A 17,586-nucleotide genomic window follows, 5' to 3' on the forward strand; every position below is an offset into this window, starting at 1 on the left:
GGCTCCCACAAGTAGGTCAGCAGCACCGAGGGTCCCCCTCCATCCTTCTGTCACCCTACAGGAATGGAGAGCCCTTGGCAGCAGGAAGAGCAGAGTGCTGCATCCTGAAATACCCTGTGCTGTCTCCAATCCACTTTTATTCACAATCAGAAAATAACTTACCATATAATAACACAGACACACACAGCACAGCCCCGGGCACCCGCCCCTCCGGCCACGATACTACGGCCCAAGCCAGCCCAGAGGTGAGAGGTGAGCCCCAGCCCGGGGAGTTGTGCCCCTTCTCCATCCCACGGGATGCTCCAACCCCATCGTGCTCCGAGCACAACCTCGCATGTGGTTGGAGGAACTTGTGCACAGTGCTAGTGTGTGTCCCCCCCCCACTTCCCTCCCACCCTGGGCTCCCTATGCCCTGCTGTCCCCTACCCCGCCCTGCTCCACGCCGCTGGGTGCCAGCGGGCACTCCCCACCCCCACGCCCACCCTCCGCCCCCCCGAGTGGTGCTGGTGTCGGCGGTCTGTACAGCATGGCCGTGCGCTCCCCGGGGCCGGGAGCCTTGGTGCTCTCATGTGGGGCTGGGGGGCAGCGGGCAGCCCTGCCCTTCCCAGGTGACGACAAAGTGCTGATTTTGGAGGGTGCTGAGCATCTCCTCTCCTGCTCCCTCGGAGCGGAGGGAAGCGGGTATGGCGGCTCCACCTCCCCCCCAGCGCCAATCCCCGTCTCCCTCCCCTGCCGCAGGCAGGCGTGCTTGTCCCTGGCACCCTGGGGTGGGCACCCGTCCCCGCCTGGCTACTTGCAGACGCTGACCCACTCGGTGATGCGACACTCCTCGCAGGCCACGAAGCAGCACCAGTGGAACTTGCAGTTGCAGCGCTCGCTGCGTGTCTGCCGCAGGATGTTGTGCCCGCGGCCGCAGCACAGGCTCTCACAGTTGTCCATGCCCGGGCTGGTCTTGTTGCACAGGCGCCCTTGAGTGCCCAAGGAGTCCAGGGCCGGCTCCCGCTCGCAGAAGTCGGGTGACTTCTCGAAGTAAACCAGCTCGCTGATGCCAGCCCGGCGGCGATGCCGAGCGTGGCCCGGCTCCAGCTGCCCGGCGTTGCGGTTGTGGGGCCGGATGAGGGTGGCCCCGTAGAAGCGGTCCTTGAGCAGGGACCCCACCAGGCGAAACTCAGGCGTCACCTGCCAGCATGTCTTCAGCTGGCAGCTCCCTGAGGTACCGTGGCATTTGCACTTTCTCCTCATGTTGTCCATCACCACCTGGGCGGGGAAGGAAGGAAGGACAGACGAGTTAGCATGAAGGAGACCCATTTTGGGGACTGGAGAAGCCACAGTGGACCTCTGTGTGGGTTGGCACTATGAGAACATCAAGGGCTGGCATGAGTAGCCATCAAAGCTCTGGAAGTGCAAAGCCAGCAAGGCTGCACCCTGTTGCTGTGCCCAGTGCAACTCATGTCCCACACCCTGTCCCTTCCCATCCTGGCAATACCAACTGGCTTTTATGTTTCAGCAAGGGATTGGCACCTAAAGGAGAGGGTGAGCTACCTGAGCACAGGGAGGAGAAGGAGCCTGAATGTCACCTCCCACTGCTGCTTGGCTCCAGCAGCATCAACCTGATCCTGGACCCCACTTAAAAGACAGCCTGGCTACATCTCTGCAGCCCTACTGGGACCCCCTCCACCCCTCCCCCCAGTGCAAGGGTCCCCCATGCACCTCACCAGCCAGTAGCACTGCAAGGGATGGGAGTAGCTGGGAGGGATGCTTTCCCCTTCCTTTCCCCTCCCCAGCACCTTCATCCCATAAAGCCCCAGTTCTGGGAGTCCTGGGAGCAGCTCTTTTAGCTCTTGCCTGCTCTCCTTCAGCAACCCTGGCCACAGGGATACTGCTGTGGCCAAGCCAAGAGAAACAGCTCATGGCCATCAATCTCCAGGGGTACACAGCATGGCCACATATGCCCACACAGCCTGGAAAGAGACAGTTTATAATGTCCTCTGCTCTGTCCCAACAGGGGTTCCCTGCTGGGTTGTGTGCCCCCATATCCACGTGCTCACACAGGCTTCAGCAAGTCCCCTGCCCATGCAGACACCCAAACCCTACCAGGAGCTCAGCTGGGGCTTGCAGACTGTACCCAGGGCCATGCTCCAGGGCTTGTGGGGAGATTCCAGGGGACACATGGCCCTGTGGAAGCTGCTGTCCCACAATGCCAGTCCTGCCCAGCCACCTGGCTTCATGCCTGCCACATGTTGCCTATTCCTGCCCCCTCCCTGGAAGGGACACATGTGACAGGAATGCCTTGTTTAGGTAAGGGTGAGTAGTTTTTATTCCTTGTTTTCCTGTTTTTGAGTAAATCTCCCCGTTGCTAAGCAGTTATGGTAATGAAGGCAGGTCAGGGAAACATGCCTGGAGCTTGGGGCACATGGCGGAGAGGTCTGGGCTGGGCTGCAGTTTGGCTTTCATCCTGCTGAGAGTCCTGCTCCTGCTGGGAAGAGCCTCCACCTCACAGTTAATGAGCTACCTGGTCTCTCTACCATGGCCTGGGTGTGCCAGCCAGGAACACCAGCTGCTTGCCACTGTTCTTGTCACTATCCTTGGGAACACACTGGCACCAGGACCCCATCCTTTCCCACATTCCTTTCCTGCTGGCTTGGCTAGACCAGGAAAAATCTGCATACAGGGCTGTGGCTGGCAGGCTGGCCACTGGGCTTCAGGGGACAGTGGTGTGACAGCTGGACAGGGGTTCATTTGGGGCTACAGCTGGTCACAGCAGGGGCTGAAGAAGGTGTCAAGTGTGGTCATCTCCATCACCCAAGCCATCCCTGCTGAGCATCCCTAGCCCCAGCACCACAACACCCATCCATCCCTGACCAGCAATGGCTTGTTCTTTCCCTCCTGCACAGGCAGCACAGAGGGGACAGGACCCTGACAGAGCTGGGAGATCCAAGAAGGGCCCATCTGAGCCTTGGCCCCATGCTTTTGTCATTGGATTTTCTCCATGCACCCTTACCCGTCCTTTCCCTGTCTCATAGACACCCAAGTTCAACACATGCCCGGACTCGCTGGTGCTTTCTTTCGAACATTCCCAGCTCCTCCCAGGCACGCTCATAAGAGCTTTATCGTAGGTCTTTGTTGTGAGGGTAATGGGTAGTTCCTGGCTTCCTTTCATCCCCTCTCACTCTCTGATCTGGTGAGTTAGGACGACCTGCAAAGTCTCCTTCACACTCTTGCTGCTCTTTGCTGGGGAGCTTGCTGCCTCCCAGGGATGCAGAACACCCACCTCAGTCTTGAGCTGGACCAACCAATGATTATCCCATAGCTGACTTCCTACTCCAACTCAGGACCAAGGTCACCACTGCCACCATCAGAGGATGCTGCACATCCCTTGCAGCTGCAATCCCCTGCCCAGCTTCATAGCTGGATGTAAAAAGGAAAAATCAGCATGTTTCTGCCTGGTTTCGAACCAGGGACCTTCTGCGTGTCAGGCGAACGTGATAACCACTACACTACAGAAACCCGCATCTGATGGCTCCTGGATGCCACCATTCCTGGAATTGTCACCTCCCTCCAGCATTGTAGGGTCTGAGCTGGGAGACAGGCTTACCCACACACACAGTACCCTCAGGATACACAGAGAGGATGCTCAGAATCAGTAAGGTGCTGGAGAGCTCTGGGTGCTGCAGCTACCTGGTGCATGGAAAGGGATGGTGCATGGAAAGGGATGGTGCATGGCAGGGCATGGCACAAGGTGGGCATGTCCACATCACTGCTGTGCTAAAGAGGTTCAAGCCTCGAGACTTGGAGAGGAGGACCACAGAGCTGCTGCAATCAGTACAGCCAGCCCTTTCCTGGGAAATCCCAGGAGGTTGCTCCTTATTACAGCAGGAAAATTGCTTCTAGGAGTAAGTGGGGCTTGGGTGGGTGTGGGACTCACAGCATTGCTAAACGAGCCAGTGGGGAGTTGGAGAACTCACCCCCAGTGGGGCAGCCAGGACCAGCCCTGGCAATAAGCATGGCACCAACAGACGTAGGCCAGGCACAGCATCATCTCCTTGTTCCAATGCCTGGCACCCACAGCCATCACACATGGGTTCACACCCTCATCTCAACAAGGCCCCTGAGTTGGGCAGCCTATCCAGGCATTGCTTCCTCACCTGCACTGGTACCATTCCCTCCTTTATTCCTTTAGTTCTCCTCTGCATCTGCTTCTAGCTCTCAGGCTTCTTTCATCGGTCCAGATCTTGTCTCTGAAGCCACCAAGACCTGACATTGCAAGTCCCGTGCCTGCCTGCCCTTGGGGACAAGCAGACCCCAGGCATTTTTGCTGTTACTGGATCCCACGGGAAATGTTTCGTGACATCCCGCCAGAGCAAATATTCCTCTCTCACCTTCCCTTCCTTCTGCAGGCTGTGCGGCTTCCCTTGGGAAGCAGGGAACACAGACCACAGGTTTCTGAGCACTGCCAAGAGTCCCAGAGATCCAGGGCATGTAGAGATGTAGGGGAATCAGGATGAGCCCTGCAGTCAGAACAGGAATGGGGGTCTTGCCCAGATTGGGCCAGAGCAGCCTGCAGAGGATTTAGCTGCCTAACACTGAGTGAGCCTTCACCACACGCAAGCAAACAAAGCCAAACAAATCAAAAGCTTTGGTATTCCCCAGGCATTTACAGCTTGGCCAGACTGGGGTGGCTTCTCCAGGGTGGTTAAACTCAGCTCCAGCATCAGGGAAAGCCACACATTAAAGTCCTGCTCTGCAGCATCCTCTCCTCACCTGCTGACTTCAAACATGCTCAAAGCAAGAGGCACATCCAAATGTCTGAGCCATCCCAAGGAAACATTCCCTGTGGAATTCTGACCTTTAATTATTTATTCCTGCAGCCACTACAGATCCCTAGGCACTGCCCTGGCAGCATGTGGCTGGGGTCTTGCAGACGTGTCCTATTGGATGGGATCTCTCAGGCACCTGCTGGGAGCAACAGCAGTCAGGGAAATGCAGCCATCCTCCCAGCCCCTTCTGCCTTCATGCTTCTTGTCTCCAATGTCAGGCTGCTTTTAAACATCAGCTTCCAGATGGAGTGAGCTACTAATTAGTACCTTTAACAAGACCTGACATCATAAGAATGGAAGGGAGACATCCTGCTTGCCTGGACAGGCTCCATCACACTGCTAGAGCTGGGGGACAAGGCTGTGGGCTGTCACCTCTGCTCCCAAGGGCATGCTGTGCTTCCCAGCTGGTATAGGAGCCCACTGCCTAACTCAATCTCATTCACATCTGCCTCCTTAGGGCACAGACCCCCTTTCTGGAGAGAGAGACATGGCTGGGTGCTGTAGAATCTGTGCTGTGTCCCCATGATGCCAGTGACTTTCTCCTCCCTGTCTTCAGCTTCTTCCCACTGCAGCTGCCCAACACCAGTTCACCCAGCTCCTAAGAGGCAGGAGCCAGAATCATTGCTGTGCCACCCCAGTAGCACCACTGCAGCACAGGCAGTGACAGTGGCCTGGGACAGTGTCCCTCGGCAAGGGCACAGCAGCAATGTGCAGAGGTATTGTCCCCAGCAGGTGTTTGACCAGCACATCCTTGCACCTGTCCTGCTAAGGGCATCACTGCCTTTGTTCTGGACAAGACTGGGGAGAGGCAGTGCCTTGGGGGCAATCCCAGACTCACAAATGGTCCCACAGCAGCCAGCATGAGGCACTCGCAGCCTTCCCACACATGTCCTGGGGACCCTGTTCCCACCATCACCTCCCTGCACTGTCCCCAGTGCCTCACTCACCTGCCGGCCCACGCGGTTGTTGTGCAGCCGCATACGGGAGTGGATATCCCTGTAGGTTTCCCGGGAATCGAGGAAATCTTTGGAAAACTTCTCTCCATAGTCCACATCAGGGCTGCACCCACCCCATTCCCAGGAGTCCTGGAGGCCAGGGGTCTCCGCCGGCATGTGCTCCATGTGCACCCCGTGCACCATGCCTTTGCCACGGTTCATGGCTTCCAGCTGGAGACGGTGCAGCTTGCGCCGGAAAGCCTCCTCATCGCCACGGCGCTTCTGGTCACAGCCACAGGCCTGCAGCTTCCCCAGGGCACAGGCGTTGGACACGGCGTGCACCACACCGGCGGCCGCGATGGCATAGGCAAAGGCGCTCTCCCGAAAGCCTGCAAGGAAGCAGAGAGTGGGGCTCAGGCTGGGTGGCGTGACCCCTGTGGAGGGCCGGATGATCCTGGCTGGATCCCTACACTGGGGTGTAGGGATTTGGAGGTTCGGCTTGTGTCTTGCTTTTTCCAGATGCACCAGCTCCCACACAGACCATGCTCCCTCTCCAGCCCCATCCCCTCCAGGACACACTGCTGCCCTGAGGGACAGCCCTGCCCCAGCTGGGACCCCAGCTTCCACATCACCCTGCTCTCACATCACTCCAGGAGATGCCACCACAGCACTGTTCAGGCATCAGCATCATGGCTCTGATGGGAAAGGCAATCCCTCCTCCCCTCTCCACTCAGAGTTCCCTACTATACTAAATATAACGCTGGCCGAGAAATATTTCTGCTGAAGAATGGGCCACTTTTGCTTACTCACAGGGTGCAGATTAGGCAGTAAAAAGAGCAGGCTGCACTCCCTGTCCAGCCCCATCCATCTGCCCATATCCCTTCCTACCCTAAACCCCGCCAGCTCCCACAAGAAGCTCTAACTGTGATACCAGGCTGGAAAAAAATGAGCATCCCTAGTCAGTTAGAGCATGCCGTGACCACACTGTGCGCTGCCAGAGCCGGCAGCTGGTTGTCATTAAACGCTAGAGAGTGAGGACATCCACAAGTGTCATTAGCTGGGGACAGGGCAGATGGGGACAGGTCTCACAGAAGGGGTTCCATGGGGCTCCATGTGGCTGTGAGCAGGGGATGCCTGAGAATCTCTGGGCTTCACTGCAGGCAGGTGAGGACCCTCTCTTCCCTGGGGATTTCTATTTTATTTGAAATGCAAAGTAATATTTTTGTTTGTGGTTCCCAGGCCAGGCGGGGAGCCTGCAGTGCCCTTTGCTTTGGTGCACAGTGACTGGCCCCAGCATGAGGCGAGGATGGAGGGAGAGCCAGATTTTGTGCCGTGGCGTCACATGTGAATAAATAAATAGCTGGAGTTCCCAGCCTCTCTCCCTCTGTTGGACATGAGCAGTTTCATTTGCCCTGGCTTCAACACAGCTGAACAGACTACAGGTTTTGGGGTGCTTTCTTTACCAGATCCATGCCATCAAACGGAGGCCTTAGGTGAGCCCCCCAAAGCTCTGCCAGCTCCCTGCCTGCACCACAGAGTCAGGAGAGGTGAGAGTGCAAACACTGCTGTTGCCCATCCTTGGCAGTGCTCCCCACCACGCATGTCTCCTCCGTGGTTCGCTGCCGCCCGCTGAGCAAACGCTATGATCTTATTAAAGGAAAATGAAATGCAGCCCAGAAACCTGCATTTAAAGTCATGCTGCTCTTTTGTGTGTTAATTTGACACTGGTGCATTTAAAAAATTAACGAGGCGCTGCTTAAAAGCCAGCAGGAGCCTCTCCCAGCTTCCCCTTGGTGTGGGACAAGCTTGCTCTCAGCCTGCCTCTTTCCATGCACAAGTTGAACAACATTTTTCAGCGGGCAGGTAATGGGGCTGCTGGTGCGTACACTGTGCTGTGCAGCCTCCCCGGGGAGAGTGCTGGCAGGCAGTGCCTGCAACACACCCACAGCGCTGCTGGAGCACGAAGGCCCACATCTGGGGAACTTCAGTCCCCAGGTGAGCAATGGAGGATGGAGAACCAGCACAGAAAGCTCTCCTGGATTCCCAAATCCTCCCTATGTCAGTTCTCTGATCCCACCATCTCGGTCAGCTCCAGCCCTTCACATGCCAAACCTGGGCACAGCCCAGTTTGTCAGGGCCACCCCGCCGGGCACCCCCAGCTCCTCACACAGCTGGTGCCTGGGGACAGGGGCAGCAAACCCTTCCCCCAGAACAACACCCTCCTCTCAGCCCTGCCTCTTTCTCGCACATTTTTCCAGCATAAAAAATAATTTCCGGTGTGGCATCTCCTTAAAATCCCTTCTGGAGCCCAGACACAAGCTCTACCCCACCCAGTCCGTCAAGCAAGCCTGTGTCCTAACAGGTAAAGAGGTCAGGTTTGTTTGGTGCCCTTCAGCACTGGGAAACCCCTGGGGTCAAGCCCCAGTCCTCCTTCTTCCTCTAGTACTCTCCAAGCACATGTGAGCTGATGGATGAGGCATGGGTCCTTGTCCCTGGAGCTGCCATTCCCCAGGCTGTGGCAGGGGACAGACTGGTCCCTAGGGCATGACATCACAGCATTCAGGAAGTTGTCTTCCCATCTTATCATGCTCCTTTCCCTGCTCAGTATCACTCTGCCTGGCCCTACCATTCTTCCCTTCCTTCTCCCCTTCTTCCCTCACCTGCTCTCACGGGGAGCTGTGAGCAAAGGAGAAGAGAGGGTCAGGGCAGCACTGGGATCACAGCAGCCATGCCAGTACGGTTCTGCTTGGAGGTTCAGTTTACATTCCTTGCTCTACCCCAGCCACGCCAGAGACAGAGGATTGAAGCAAAGCAACGAGCAACATGGCTGCAGGCAACAACCACCAGCCTCATGGGCTCGGCAAGGGTGGGAGCTTCCAGGAACCACAGCCGAGAGTGGCATGTGGTGGCCAGCCCTGAGCCCTTTGGAGGGAGGCTCTCCAGCTACCCCAGCCACCTAAGACCTCAGCAGTGATTTTTGAGTCACCATATCCCTCCAGAGACGACAGAAGAGGTGTAGTTGTGGGTGGTACAAGATGTATTGCATCCTGCAGGGAAGAGGGAATGGAGGACACCACCCTGACACCACCACCGGCATCCAGCCTGCTATGTACTCAAAGACCATGCTAGGCAAGGAGGACAGGTCTGAAATCTCATCCCCAGGTCAAACCCCAAAGCAGCTTTCTTAGCAGGGGAAAGTTTTCCCTGTCAAGATGTGCCAAGGAGATGGCTGGTCATTTAGCAAGACCCCAAGTCTCAGCAGCACTGGCTCTGCCATGGACACTGCAGTTCTTCCATCTCTCAAGCAGAGGTGGGATGGAGGCTACAGGGCTGGCTCAGGCACAGCTCTAGGCTCTACAGTCTGTAGACCAGAGAGAGCTGGAGCCATGGCCTTCCTGCCACAGCTCACCATCACATCCAGGCAACAACTCTCTCCCAACCCCCATCACTGCAGTGCCTGGGTGGCATTGAGGGAGCTGGCAGGACAGCCTCACATAGGCTCACCCTAGGGTACCCCAGGGATGCTCAGCTGCCCCCTTCATGGCAATACCCCCCAGGAGTGAGGTCTATCTGCCAGGAGCTGTGGGCACATTGCCCCCGCCCTGATATAAGGCAGAGGAGAACTTCTCCCGTCACCTCCTGCAAGGCCTGCCGACACGGCCAGTCCCGACACGCTGCCTCTCCCCCAGCCCCGCTCCTTCCCCTCCCCTCTCCCTAATTAAACTGCAGGTGAACCTGCCAGGGTCTGGCCCAGCACCAGGCGCTAAATGCCTCCCTGCAGATCCCAACTTGCCTCCCTGCACCTTCTTGAGCGTGCCAGGGACAGCCCGCAGCCTTCGCTCCTTGTCTGCCCACGGCGCTCTGAGAGAGCAGCCCTTGCTGCTATGCAGGCTGCAGGGAGCTGGGCTCAGCCCCGCACCGCCGGGAATCCTGCCTGGCCCCAGGGTCTCGCTTGCACCCATCAGTGGGGAGAAGGTCCAGGGAACAGGGGAACCCACAAGGATGAAGCCAAGCATCCAAAGCACCCACATGTGCTTCAGGGCCAGGTGGGCAAAGCCCTTGGTTTGCCCGGGGGTACACAAAACCCTGCCAGCAGCCCAGCTGCAGGTGCGCCAGGCCAGGCGCTGCGGTCTGCGGGCACCGGAGCTTGGCTGGGGTTCTGCAGAGCTGGGTGCCGGGGTCCTGAGCTTGGCAGCATCTCCCCGGATAGCTGTAACAGCACCTGCCTCCCTCAGCACACAGCAAAGCCTCCCCAAGCTCCATTTCACAGCTGGCTGGGCCCCAGCACCTGGTGTTTCCATCCGTGCAGGGAGTTCCCCGCTCTCTGCTGTAAGAAATCAAGATTTTGCCATGGCAATGCAGACCCCTTGGCACCAGTGAGCCCTTCTAAGGTGGGCACAGGGCATGGAAGCATCACCCATCTCTCCAAAGGCTGCAAGAACCAAGAGACACTGCGCTCCAGAGTCACGTTCCCTCCAACCATGAGCCTTTGAAGGCCTTCAAGGACATCCAGCCCCTCCATGGGGGTCCCAATTTTTTCAGAGCTCCATGTAGATGGGGTTGGGGTTGGGATGAGCAAAGGTGAATAGTCCCATAGCACACCTCAGACAGCCCCTGCCCAGCAGCCAGACAGTCCCAGCCCTGATGGCACTCTACCCACCCATGGGTGCACACATACTGGACAAGGACCGAGACCCAGTGACCCACTATCATCTGCAGCTTGGTTTTTGCCAGGCAACTAGGCATGGGTCAGCCCAACCAAGCCACACAGTGCCTGGCAGTCCACAGATGCTGTGGTGGGACAATACACCAGGACAACAGGCCATCCTCTCCAGTGAGGTGGACACAATTGTGCTGCTCACCCGTGGAGCAGGAGCAGGGGACCTATTTCCACTGCTGGTGTAGATGCAGCCACCTGCCTCCACCTCTCTGCTCCATCCTCCTACATCTCCTGAGGCCAAGAAAGGATGTCTCTGTCAGCCAGGTGAGCACATGGAAGGAGAGGGAGGTACAGCAGAGAAGGATGGGACCAGGGACAGCACTGGAGGGTGCTGGCAGAAGTGACAGTGCCAGAGAACGGGCAGGAAGGTGGTGAGTACATAGGCAGCCAGCTGGGGAGCCAGGGAGGACTGGAGGAGGATTTGCAAGAGAACTGTTGAGCCTGGATGCACATGGAGGGCACACGGGCCGAGGAAGATGGGGGGGTGCAGATGGCACTGGAGACTCAGAAAAGGGTACAAAGGACATCTCATACCCCAAGGATGCAGCATCAAAAGACCAGATCTGAAAAACCCACAGACCATGGGGATGTCTCAAAAGAACCCAGTGACTCTGTGAGAGCAGGGATGGTAAACTCCTAGGCACCCCCTTTGCCCTCCACTAACCTGTTGTTGTGCCTCACAGCCACTGTTCCCTGCGCCCCAGGGATGGCAGCACCTCCCAGGTCTATGCTCTGCCCAGGATGCTGTTAGCATCTCTGTCTCCAGCTACGCTGCTCTGAAGCCACTCCAGACTCCCAGCCCTGTCCAGTTTGAAGCCTCTCCTTCCTGTCTCCCCAGGGCTTGCACTCAAACTTCTGGGATCAGCTCAGCAGGATGAGGAGACAGGCACTCATTTACCATTGTCCTCTTCTCTGTCCCCAGGGGATGAGGCCCCTGGCTCCACCGGGTGCCTAGATACTGGGCAGAGTGTGGGACGGGCACCATGGGACAGCTTGGAACAGTGTTGCACCCTGCCCGGCTCATGCCCACACTGCAGAAGATGTGAGAGATGCAGGAGGAGAGGATAGAGTTGGGGAGCGGAGCCAAGCAGGGAGAGCGGGAGGGAGAAGCCAGCTACAAATAATTTAAAGTGAGATTCACGCACGGCTGAACTGATGGCAGAAGAAGTGGGAAAAGGAATGAAAGATTAAAGGGGTCTGTCACTTCAGGTTACAAACAATGATCCTACAAGCACGTTGCATTCCCAGGCACGGCAAGGATGGGGCAGGGAGCAGAGCAGAGACCTGGTCCCCAGAGGTCAGATGCATTAAAGTCTGCGGCATGGAGCCTGCACCCCTCACTTCCGCCACTCACCTCTCCTCCAGCACTGGGCTCCTGAGATGCATCCAGCATCCCTGCCCGGATGGCTGTGACTGTAACAGATGGAAGGCAAAGCTCAGAGCTCCAGCACTGTTATTGAGGGACATGGGTGGGTTCAAAGTGGGCCAGGGCTCCAGCCTCAAGGCTTGCTCCATGCCAGAATGGCTCCAAGAAACTACATTAGGTAGCCTGGGCGCTTGAGGCTCATCCTGCACCCTCTGCTGCCAAAACAGGAGTGTCATGAGATGCCTGCCTGCTCTGATGCTCCAGCCCTACCTCCATCCTGCCCTGTGGCTGGGTGTTGGGTCTCCATTCCAGAGAATAGGATCCCACCAATGCCGAGAGCCTGGGCTGGGCCATATCCAAGAGCCCAGGACTGGGACAAGAGTCCAGGGTCTGTGGGAGTCCCCACATCCATCGGTCACAGCCCTGACAGCAGGAAGGGCTGCAGGAGCACCTGAGACACAAGTGAGGTGCACGTCACTGGGGCCACCAGCAGACGAGGAGGGCTGAGGGAGGGATGCAGGTCAGTGCCCTCTGCTGCTGCTGCTGCTTCTCACCCAGCCTGGTGGGACCTGGAGCAAGGAAGCTTGTCTGGGTGCGTGAGCAACTTGAGCCAGCAAGTCGGTGTCTCCTGCCGCCCGAGGAGACTAGAAGTGAACTGCATTCCTCAGAGGACCTGGAAATACCTCGATGCTTATCAGAGCTGACAGTCCCCACCCTTCCTGCCAGGCCCTAACCTGGGCACTGCTCACAGAGGGAAGAGGCACTGCCCTTCTCCAGGCACTAAGGTCCTGAAAGTGACCAGGGCTGCTCCATGGCAGGACCACAGCCCTGATGCCACACATACTCCAAGGTAGCACTCCATCCAGTGATGTCCAGGCTGCCCTGGACATGAGGGATCTTCAGACACCAAAACACTTCTGTGCTCCCCTCTCCAGCCTTCTCCCAACCTGCTACAACTGCCTATGGGCTCCTGCCACTGCATCCCCTCAATGACATGTAAGCCTCAAGCTGCCAACCTCTCCTCTTTAAGAATCTCCTCATAGTCCCAGGGAAAGAAGATGTAGGATGTGGAAGGATGTTTGAAGAAGAGTGGATGGTCGCAACTCTCTGCTGGGCATCAGGCTGAGAGGCTCACAGTGTGGGTATGTGAGCAGTTTCTTCAGTAGTTTTCACCTTTCTTGGGAGCTGGAGGAGTGGTATGTGTGCTGAGCACCTCGCCTGCCCTCAGCACCCTGACCTTCTGCCACTAGTACCATATTGTCCTTCCTGCCTGTGGTCTGGGGCAATGGGCACTTAGATATATGTGGAGGCACAGGCTTCACGAAAGGGTACTCAGGTGAAGAGATACCTTCAAGTCCTATAGAAGGTCACAACCCTAATCTGCACCATGCAGGCCAGCCCATCTGCACCCCCAGAGTGCTCCTGAGGGAAAGAGTATCAACCTGGAAGGCTCTGGTACAGGCAGAGACAGCCAGGACTGCGAAGGAGATGAGGAGATCCTGACATCAGGATCCTTGGCAAAATGTGGAGAGCCAGGAGAGTTCTCTCAGCAGCACAGCTGGGGGCTGTGTGGGCAGGTGGGGTCCCAGGACAGCCTGTATCCCTGTCCCCTGTGCCATCATGCTTTAGGGTCCCACAAAACAGAGCACCCTTAGCTCTCTGCACTGGAGAGCCAACACAAGGGCAGAACACCAGGCTTACAGAACTATGTCCCACTAGCTGGGTGCATTTCAGCTCATCACAGCACACTAAAACCCCATCCCCAGGGCACGACTGAGCCAAGATGCTCAACTGCATCCACTAAACCAAATCCCAGAGCATGGCATCCACCTTCAGACCCACAGCTGTTGCTGCACACCCGTGGCACTGCTCCAAACACCAGCCTAGACCACACGGGGAGAAGATGCCAGAAAGCTGTGAGGCCTGGATGAAGCCTTAGGAGCAGCTGGGGTTGGTCAGGGAGGGGCACCTCAGGACAAGGGCCAGCACAGGTACAAAGGTGCATGGAGGAGCTTTGCCATAGTGCATAATCCTTCGTCTGGCACACCATGACATTTCTCTCCTTTCATCCATGGGGATGCTGAAGAGCTGGCCTCATCCCCTGGGCCAAGGAAGAGCTGTGCAGGGGCCCAGGGGGAACCCATGAGGGCTCCAGAGAGCAGGTGCTGGACAGTGGGAGAGGAGGGGAACCTCCAACCCTTACCTCTACTGAAGATGATGCTCTCATATGGAATCTTGTTCTTGGTCTCAAGGCTGGAGCAATTCCAGCGCTGGTCCCGGAACTGGTGCTGGCATTCATGGATGGCAATCTGGATACCCTGGATGGCCGAGGCGGTGACGTCGGGGTGGCGCACACACACCTCCAGCTGCCGCCGCGTCAGCCCCGGCAGGGTCAGGCACACTGTGTTGGCATTCAACACTGGCTCTGATGGCAGCTTCAGGCCCAGGATCTCATTGGAGCAGGAGCTGGGAGGGAAAAGGACACCCTTGAGCTCAGAGCAAGCAATGTGTCAACCACTTGGTTTTCCTTTTGGGGAAGGGGAAAAGTTTGTGGGGGACACACACAGGGAAGGGAGATGCTCCTCAATCCACACTGTGACCACTGCATATAGGGAAGGCTGGAAAAACCCTGGGCACAATGACAGCTTAGCCAGGCAGAGATACCCAGCAGCACTGGGGCTGCAGTCCCCTCCAACAACATAAGTACAGCGCAGACACCCTGGCTGCCTTTGCACAGCAGCAGTCAAATTTGGCCATCCTGCCTCTGGAGCCCAGCATCTCCCAGGACTGCACTCCCTCTGTGTGCTCCCCCAGGGATCTCCCACACTGGCTGTGCAGTGCAGACTCTCGGCACACATTGCCTCAACTCGCCTTCCACAGAAAGCGTGGCTTTCCCCTTGGGAGAATTTAGACACCCTGGAGCAGGCAGCCCATTCCAGGTCTGGCTCCATCCCTGTTGCTGGCTGATGCCCTCCCTGCATCTCCTGTATCCCCCCCATCACTGCTGGCCCTCACAAGGGAGGTAAAGAGAGCAATCAGCCTTTTCCTTTCAGCTCAGCTGTGAAATATGGAGCCAAGCATGTGCCAATGACCCTCAAGCTCCCAGCAACAATCCCAAGTCCACTGTCACATCCTAGCCCCACTGAACCAGATGCCTGTGGCCCCAGAAGCACAGAGAGCAGGAGATGGATGGGTGCAAGGGGAGGCACATGGTCCATGGCAGGGGTCCAGGGTGTACAAATAGAGATGCTGCCTGGGGAAATGGGGAAGTAGATGGAGTGTGTAGAGATGGGACATGGGATGTGGGGAGACAAAGCATGTCCAGAGAGAGATGCCGGGAGCTAATACAGAGGTACTCATGACAGACAAATACGGAGAAGGAGACAGGAGGAAGTGTTTGCCCATCTCCAGGGAATGGCTTGAAGGACTCTGGGATAAACTTGGGTGTCCAGGTGGAAGACCCACAAAGCAAGCAGAAGGCAGCAGGATGCCCAGCAGCATCCAGCATCTTGCAGCATGGTCCACTAGGAGCTCAGCACCATCCCACTGCTTGTTCAGGAGAGCTTGGTCTCTGCTGGGGCTCTCCCCAAGAAGGTCTCTCCCTGTTCCCTGGGACAGCCAAGATCTGAGTCCCCAGAGAAGCAAGGAGCTTGAAGTCCTTTGAACTTTGATTACAGAAACAAGACTTGGAGGAGGATGCTGGAGGAAGGACTGCAGCTGCCAGGTCTTGGGGAAAAGGGTTACTCCCCCACTGTTCCCTCAAATCCTGCAAGCCTGGTGCAGGTACATGGAGTGAAGCAGCTGTCAGGGGATGAGTTCCCCAGCTAAGTGCTTACCCAGCTCTGGAGGGAGGGTTCAGCCCCAGTGTCCCTGCTGAATTACAGCTTACTCAGGGGAGAGGGAGAACTGTCAGGATCAGGCTGCTGCTTTCTCCAGCTTCGCAAGAGTATTTATACCCATCCCACCACTTTCACAGGTTCATATACGAATATGCCCCAGTGCAAATTCACAGTGACTCCAATAGGGAGAGTCGAGGTGGAGCGGAGAAGGAAAAGAAAGGGAGTGCATCCCTCCAAAACCCCTACACAGGAGGAGAAATCTTCTTCCCGGCTTCCTGCACTCATTCCCACTGTCAAGCAAGCCCTTGCTGACACAAGATGCAGAGCAGGACGCAGCTACCACCATCCCCAAGCCCAGGAGCTCCTGCCCTGAGCACTGCAATGACCTTGTTCCCTACGTGTCCTGAGCCTGACACAGCGCCTGCCATCTTTTCCCAGGGCATCCCGGGATGGGGGCGACGTTACGGTCTTTCTCCCGATTGCACTGCAGGGAAACTGAGGCAGGGGCTCCGGAGAGTGGAGGGAAGGTCCTTCTGCCTCTTGCTCCACCCAGGGCTCAGGAGGGCCAGGGACCGGCAAGAAGCTGTCACTGTCACACTTCTTAGGAGGATGCAGCGCTCCCCCCAGCTCTCTTCCCCCTTTAAATCTGGATTTAAACTTGATTTCACGGTGACAGGCCCCCAGGTCACAGGCTGCAGCGGCTGCTGCTTTAATTAATACAAGTCCCAACGTTAACAAATTATATTTAAAGGGGCTGGAGGGAGGGGGAAGGGCGGGGGACCCTCCCCACTCATACCAGCACCAGGATTAACCCCTGGCTGCCTGCAGCGCACAAGTTTGGGAGCGGGCAGAGGGAAGGCGAAGACGGACAGGGATGGTGAATTTGGGGGTTCGTTTTCTGGAAAGCAGGTGGCCCCCTCTTACCCCCCTAGCCTTTAGGACTGGCGGAGCCACGGAAGGGATGCAGGGGGATCCAGTAGGCACCGACCCCCACGACAGTGGCATCCCAGCCGGCACTCCCTCGTCCTCTGCGGGAGAGCGGGGAAACTGAGGCAGTCAGGGCGGGCGCTGGAGCGTCTCCGGCCGGGGACGAAGGGGGACAGCCTCCTGGAGCGGGGGAAGCCGCGCATCCCACCGGCGTTCCGTCGGGACGAGGGAAGGCGGCAGGGGCAGCAGCCCTGACGGCCCCTTGAACGGGGGCCCGCAGCCGTGCGGGGCTGGGCTGGGGCGGCGGGACCCCCCAGGAGCCCCCTGGGCAGACCGCCGCCGGTGCGGGGCTGGGCGCGGCGGCTTCCCCGCTCCCTCCCCGTGGGGCCGGGGCTCTCAGCGGCGGGGCTGGGGATGGAGGGGTGCAGCTCCTACCTGGGTACCCAGAGGCTGAGCAGCAGCGAGCAGAGTCCGTGGGCCAAGGCCGGGCGCATCTTCGCTGGGGCAGCGGCTGTGCGGGCTGCGGGCGGGCGGGCGCCTTTGGGGCAGGGGCGGCGGGGCTCGGCGCTGCTCTCTGCCCGCTTTGTTTGTTGTGGGTTGTTTGCTTGTTTGTGTTTTCCCCTCTCCTCCCTCTCACTGGCTCCCTGCGCGCCGGGGCTCGGCTCGCCGGGGCGGCTCTGCCATCCTCCCGGGATGCCCCCCCCGCCTCCCGCCGCCCCGGCGCCCTCCGAGCCCGGCGAGGGCTGCGCGCCCCCCGCCCTGTCCGCCGCCGCCCCGCCGCGCACAGCCCCCCGGCTCAGCCCCCCATGGCGGGACGCGCCGGGGGGCCGGGGGGGCCCTCGGTCCGCGGGGTGCGCTCCCTCGCCGCTCCCCAGGGCGCCCCGGGGCTCCGGGGCCGCGGCGAGCGTGGGCAGGGCTCGCCGGGCGAGCGGCTCCGCGGCTCCCGCGGGGCCCGCAGGCACATGGGGAGCCGCGGCCCCCC

The 17,586-nt window shown here is 58.3% G+C and overlaps 1 protein-coding gene and 1 non-coding gene across 2 annotated transcripts; both read right to left on the reverse strand.

The window, feature by feature from the left end:
- Nucleotides 1–462: 462 nt before the first annotated feature.
- Nucleotides 463–17,338, reverse strand: WNT10A (Wnt family member 10A). Its single transcript, XM_048310255.1, has 4 exons — nt 17,040–17,338; nt 14,042–14,304; nt 5,765–6,141; nt 463–1,257 (listed from the first exon to the last, which is right to left on the reverse strand). Exons 1-4 carry the CDS (start codon nt 17,096–17,098, stop codon nt 790–792), a joined length of 1,167 nt encoding a protein of 388 aa, XP_048166212.1. The 5' UTR covers nt 17,099–17,338; the 3' UTR covers nt 463–789.
- Nucleotides 3,435–3,507, reverse strand: TRNAV-GAC. The gene has a single exon. It is a non-coding gene; the product is annotated as a tRNA-Val (tRNA).
- Nucleotides 17,339–17,586: the final 248 nt, after the last annotated feature.

Source organism: Corvus hawaiiensis, chromosome 7 (genome assembly GCF_020740725.1).
Source record: "Corvus hawaiiensis isolate bCorHaw1 chromosome 7, bCorHaw1.pri.cur, whole genome shotgun sequence".
In the NCBI taxonomy this organism is placed as follows: domain Eukaryota; kingdom Metazoa; phylum Chordata; class Aves; order Passeriformes; family Corvidae; genus Corvus; species Corvus hawaiiensis.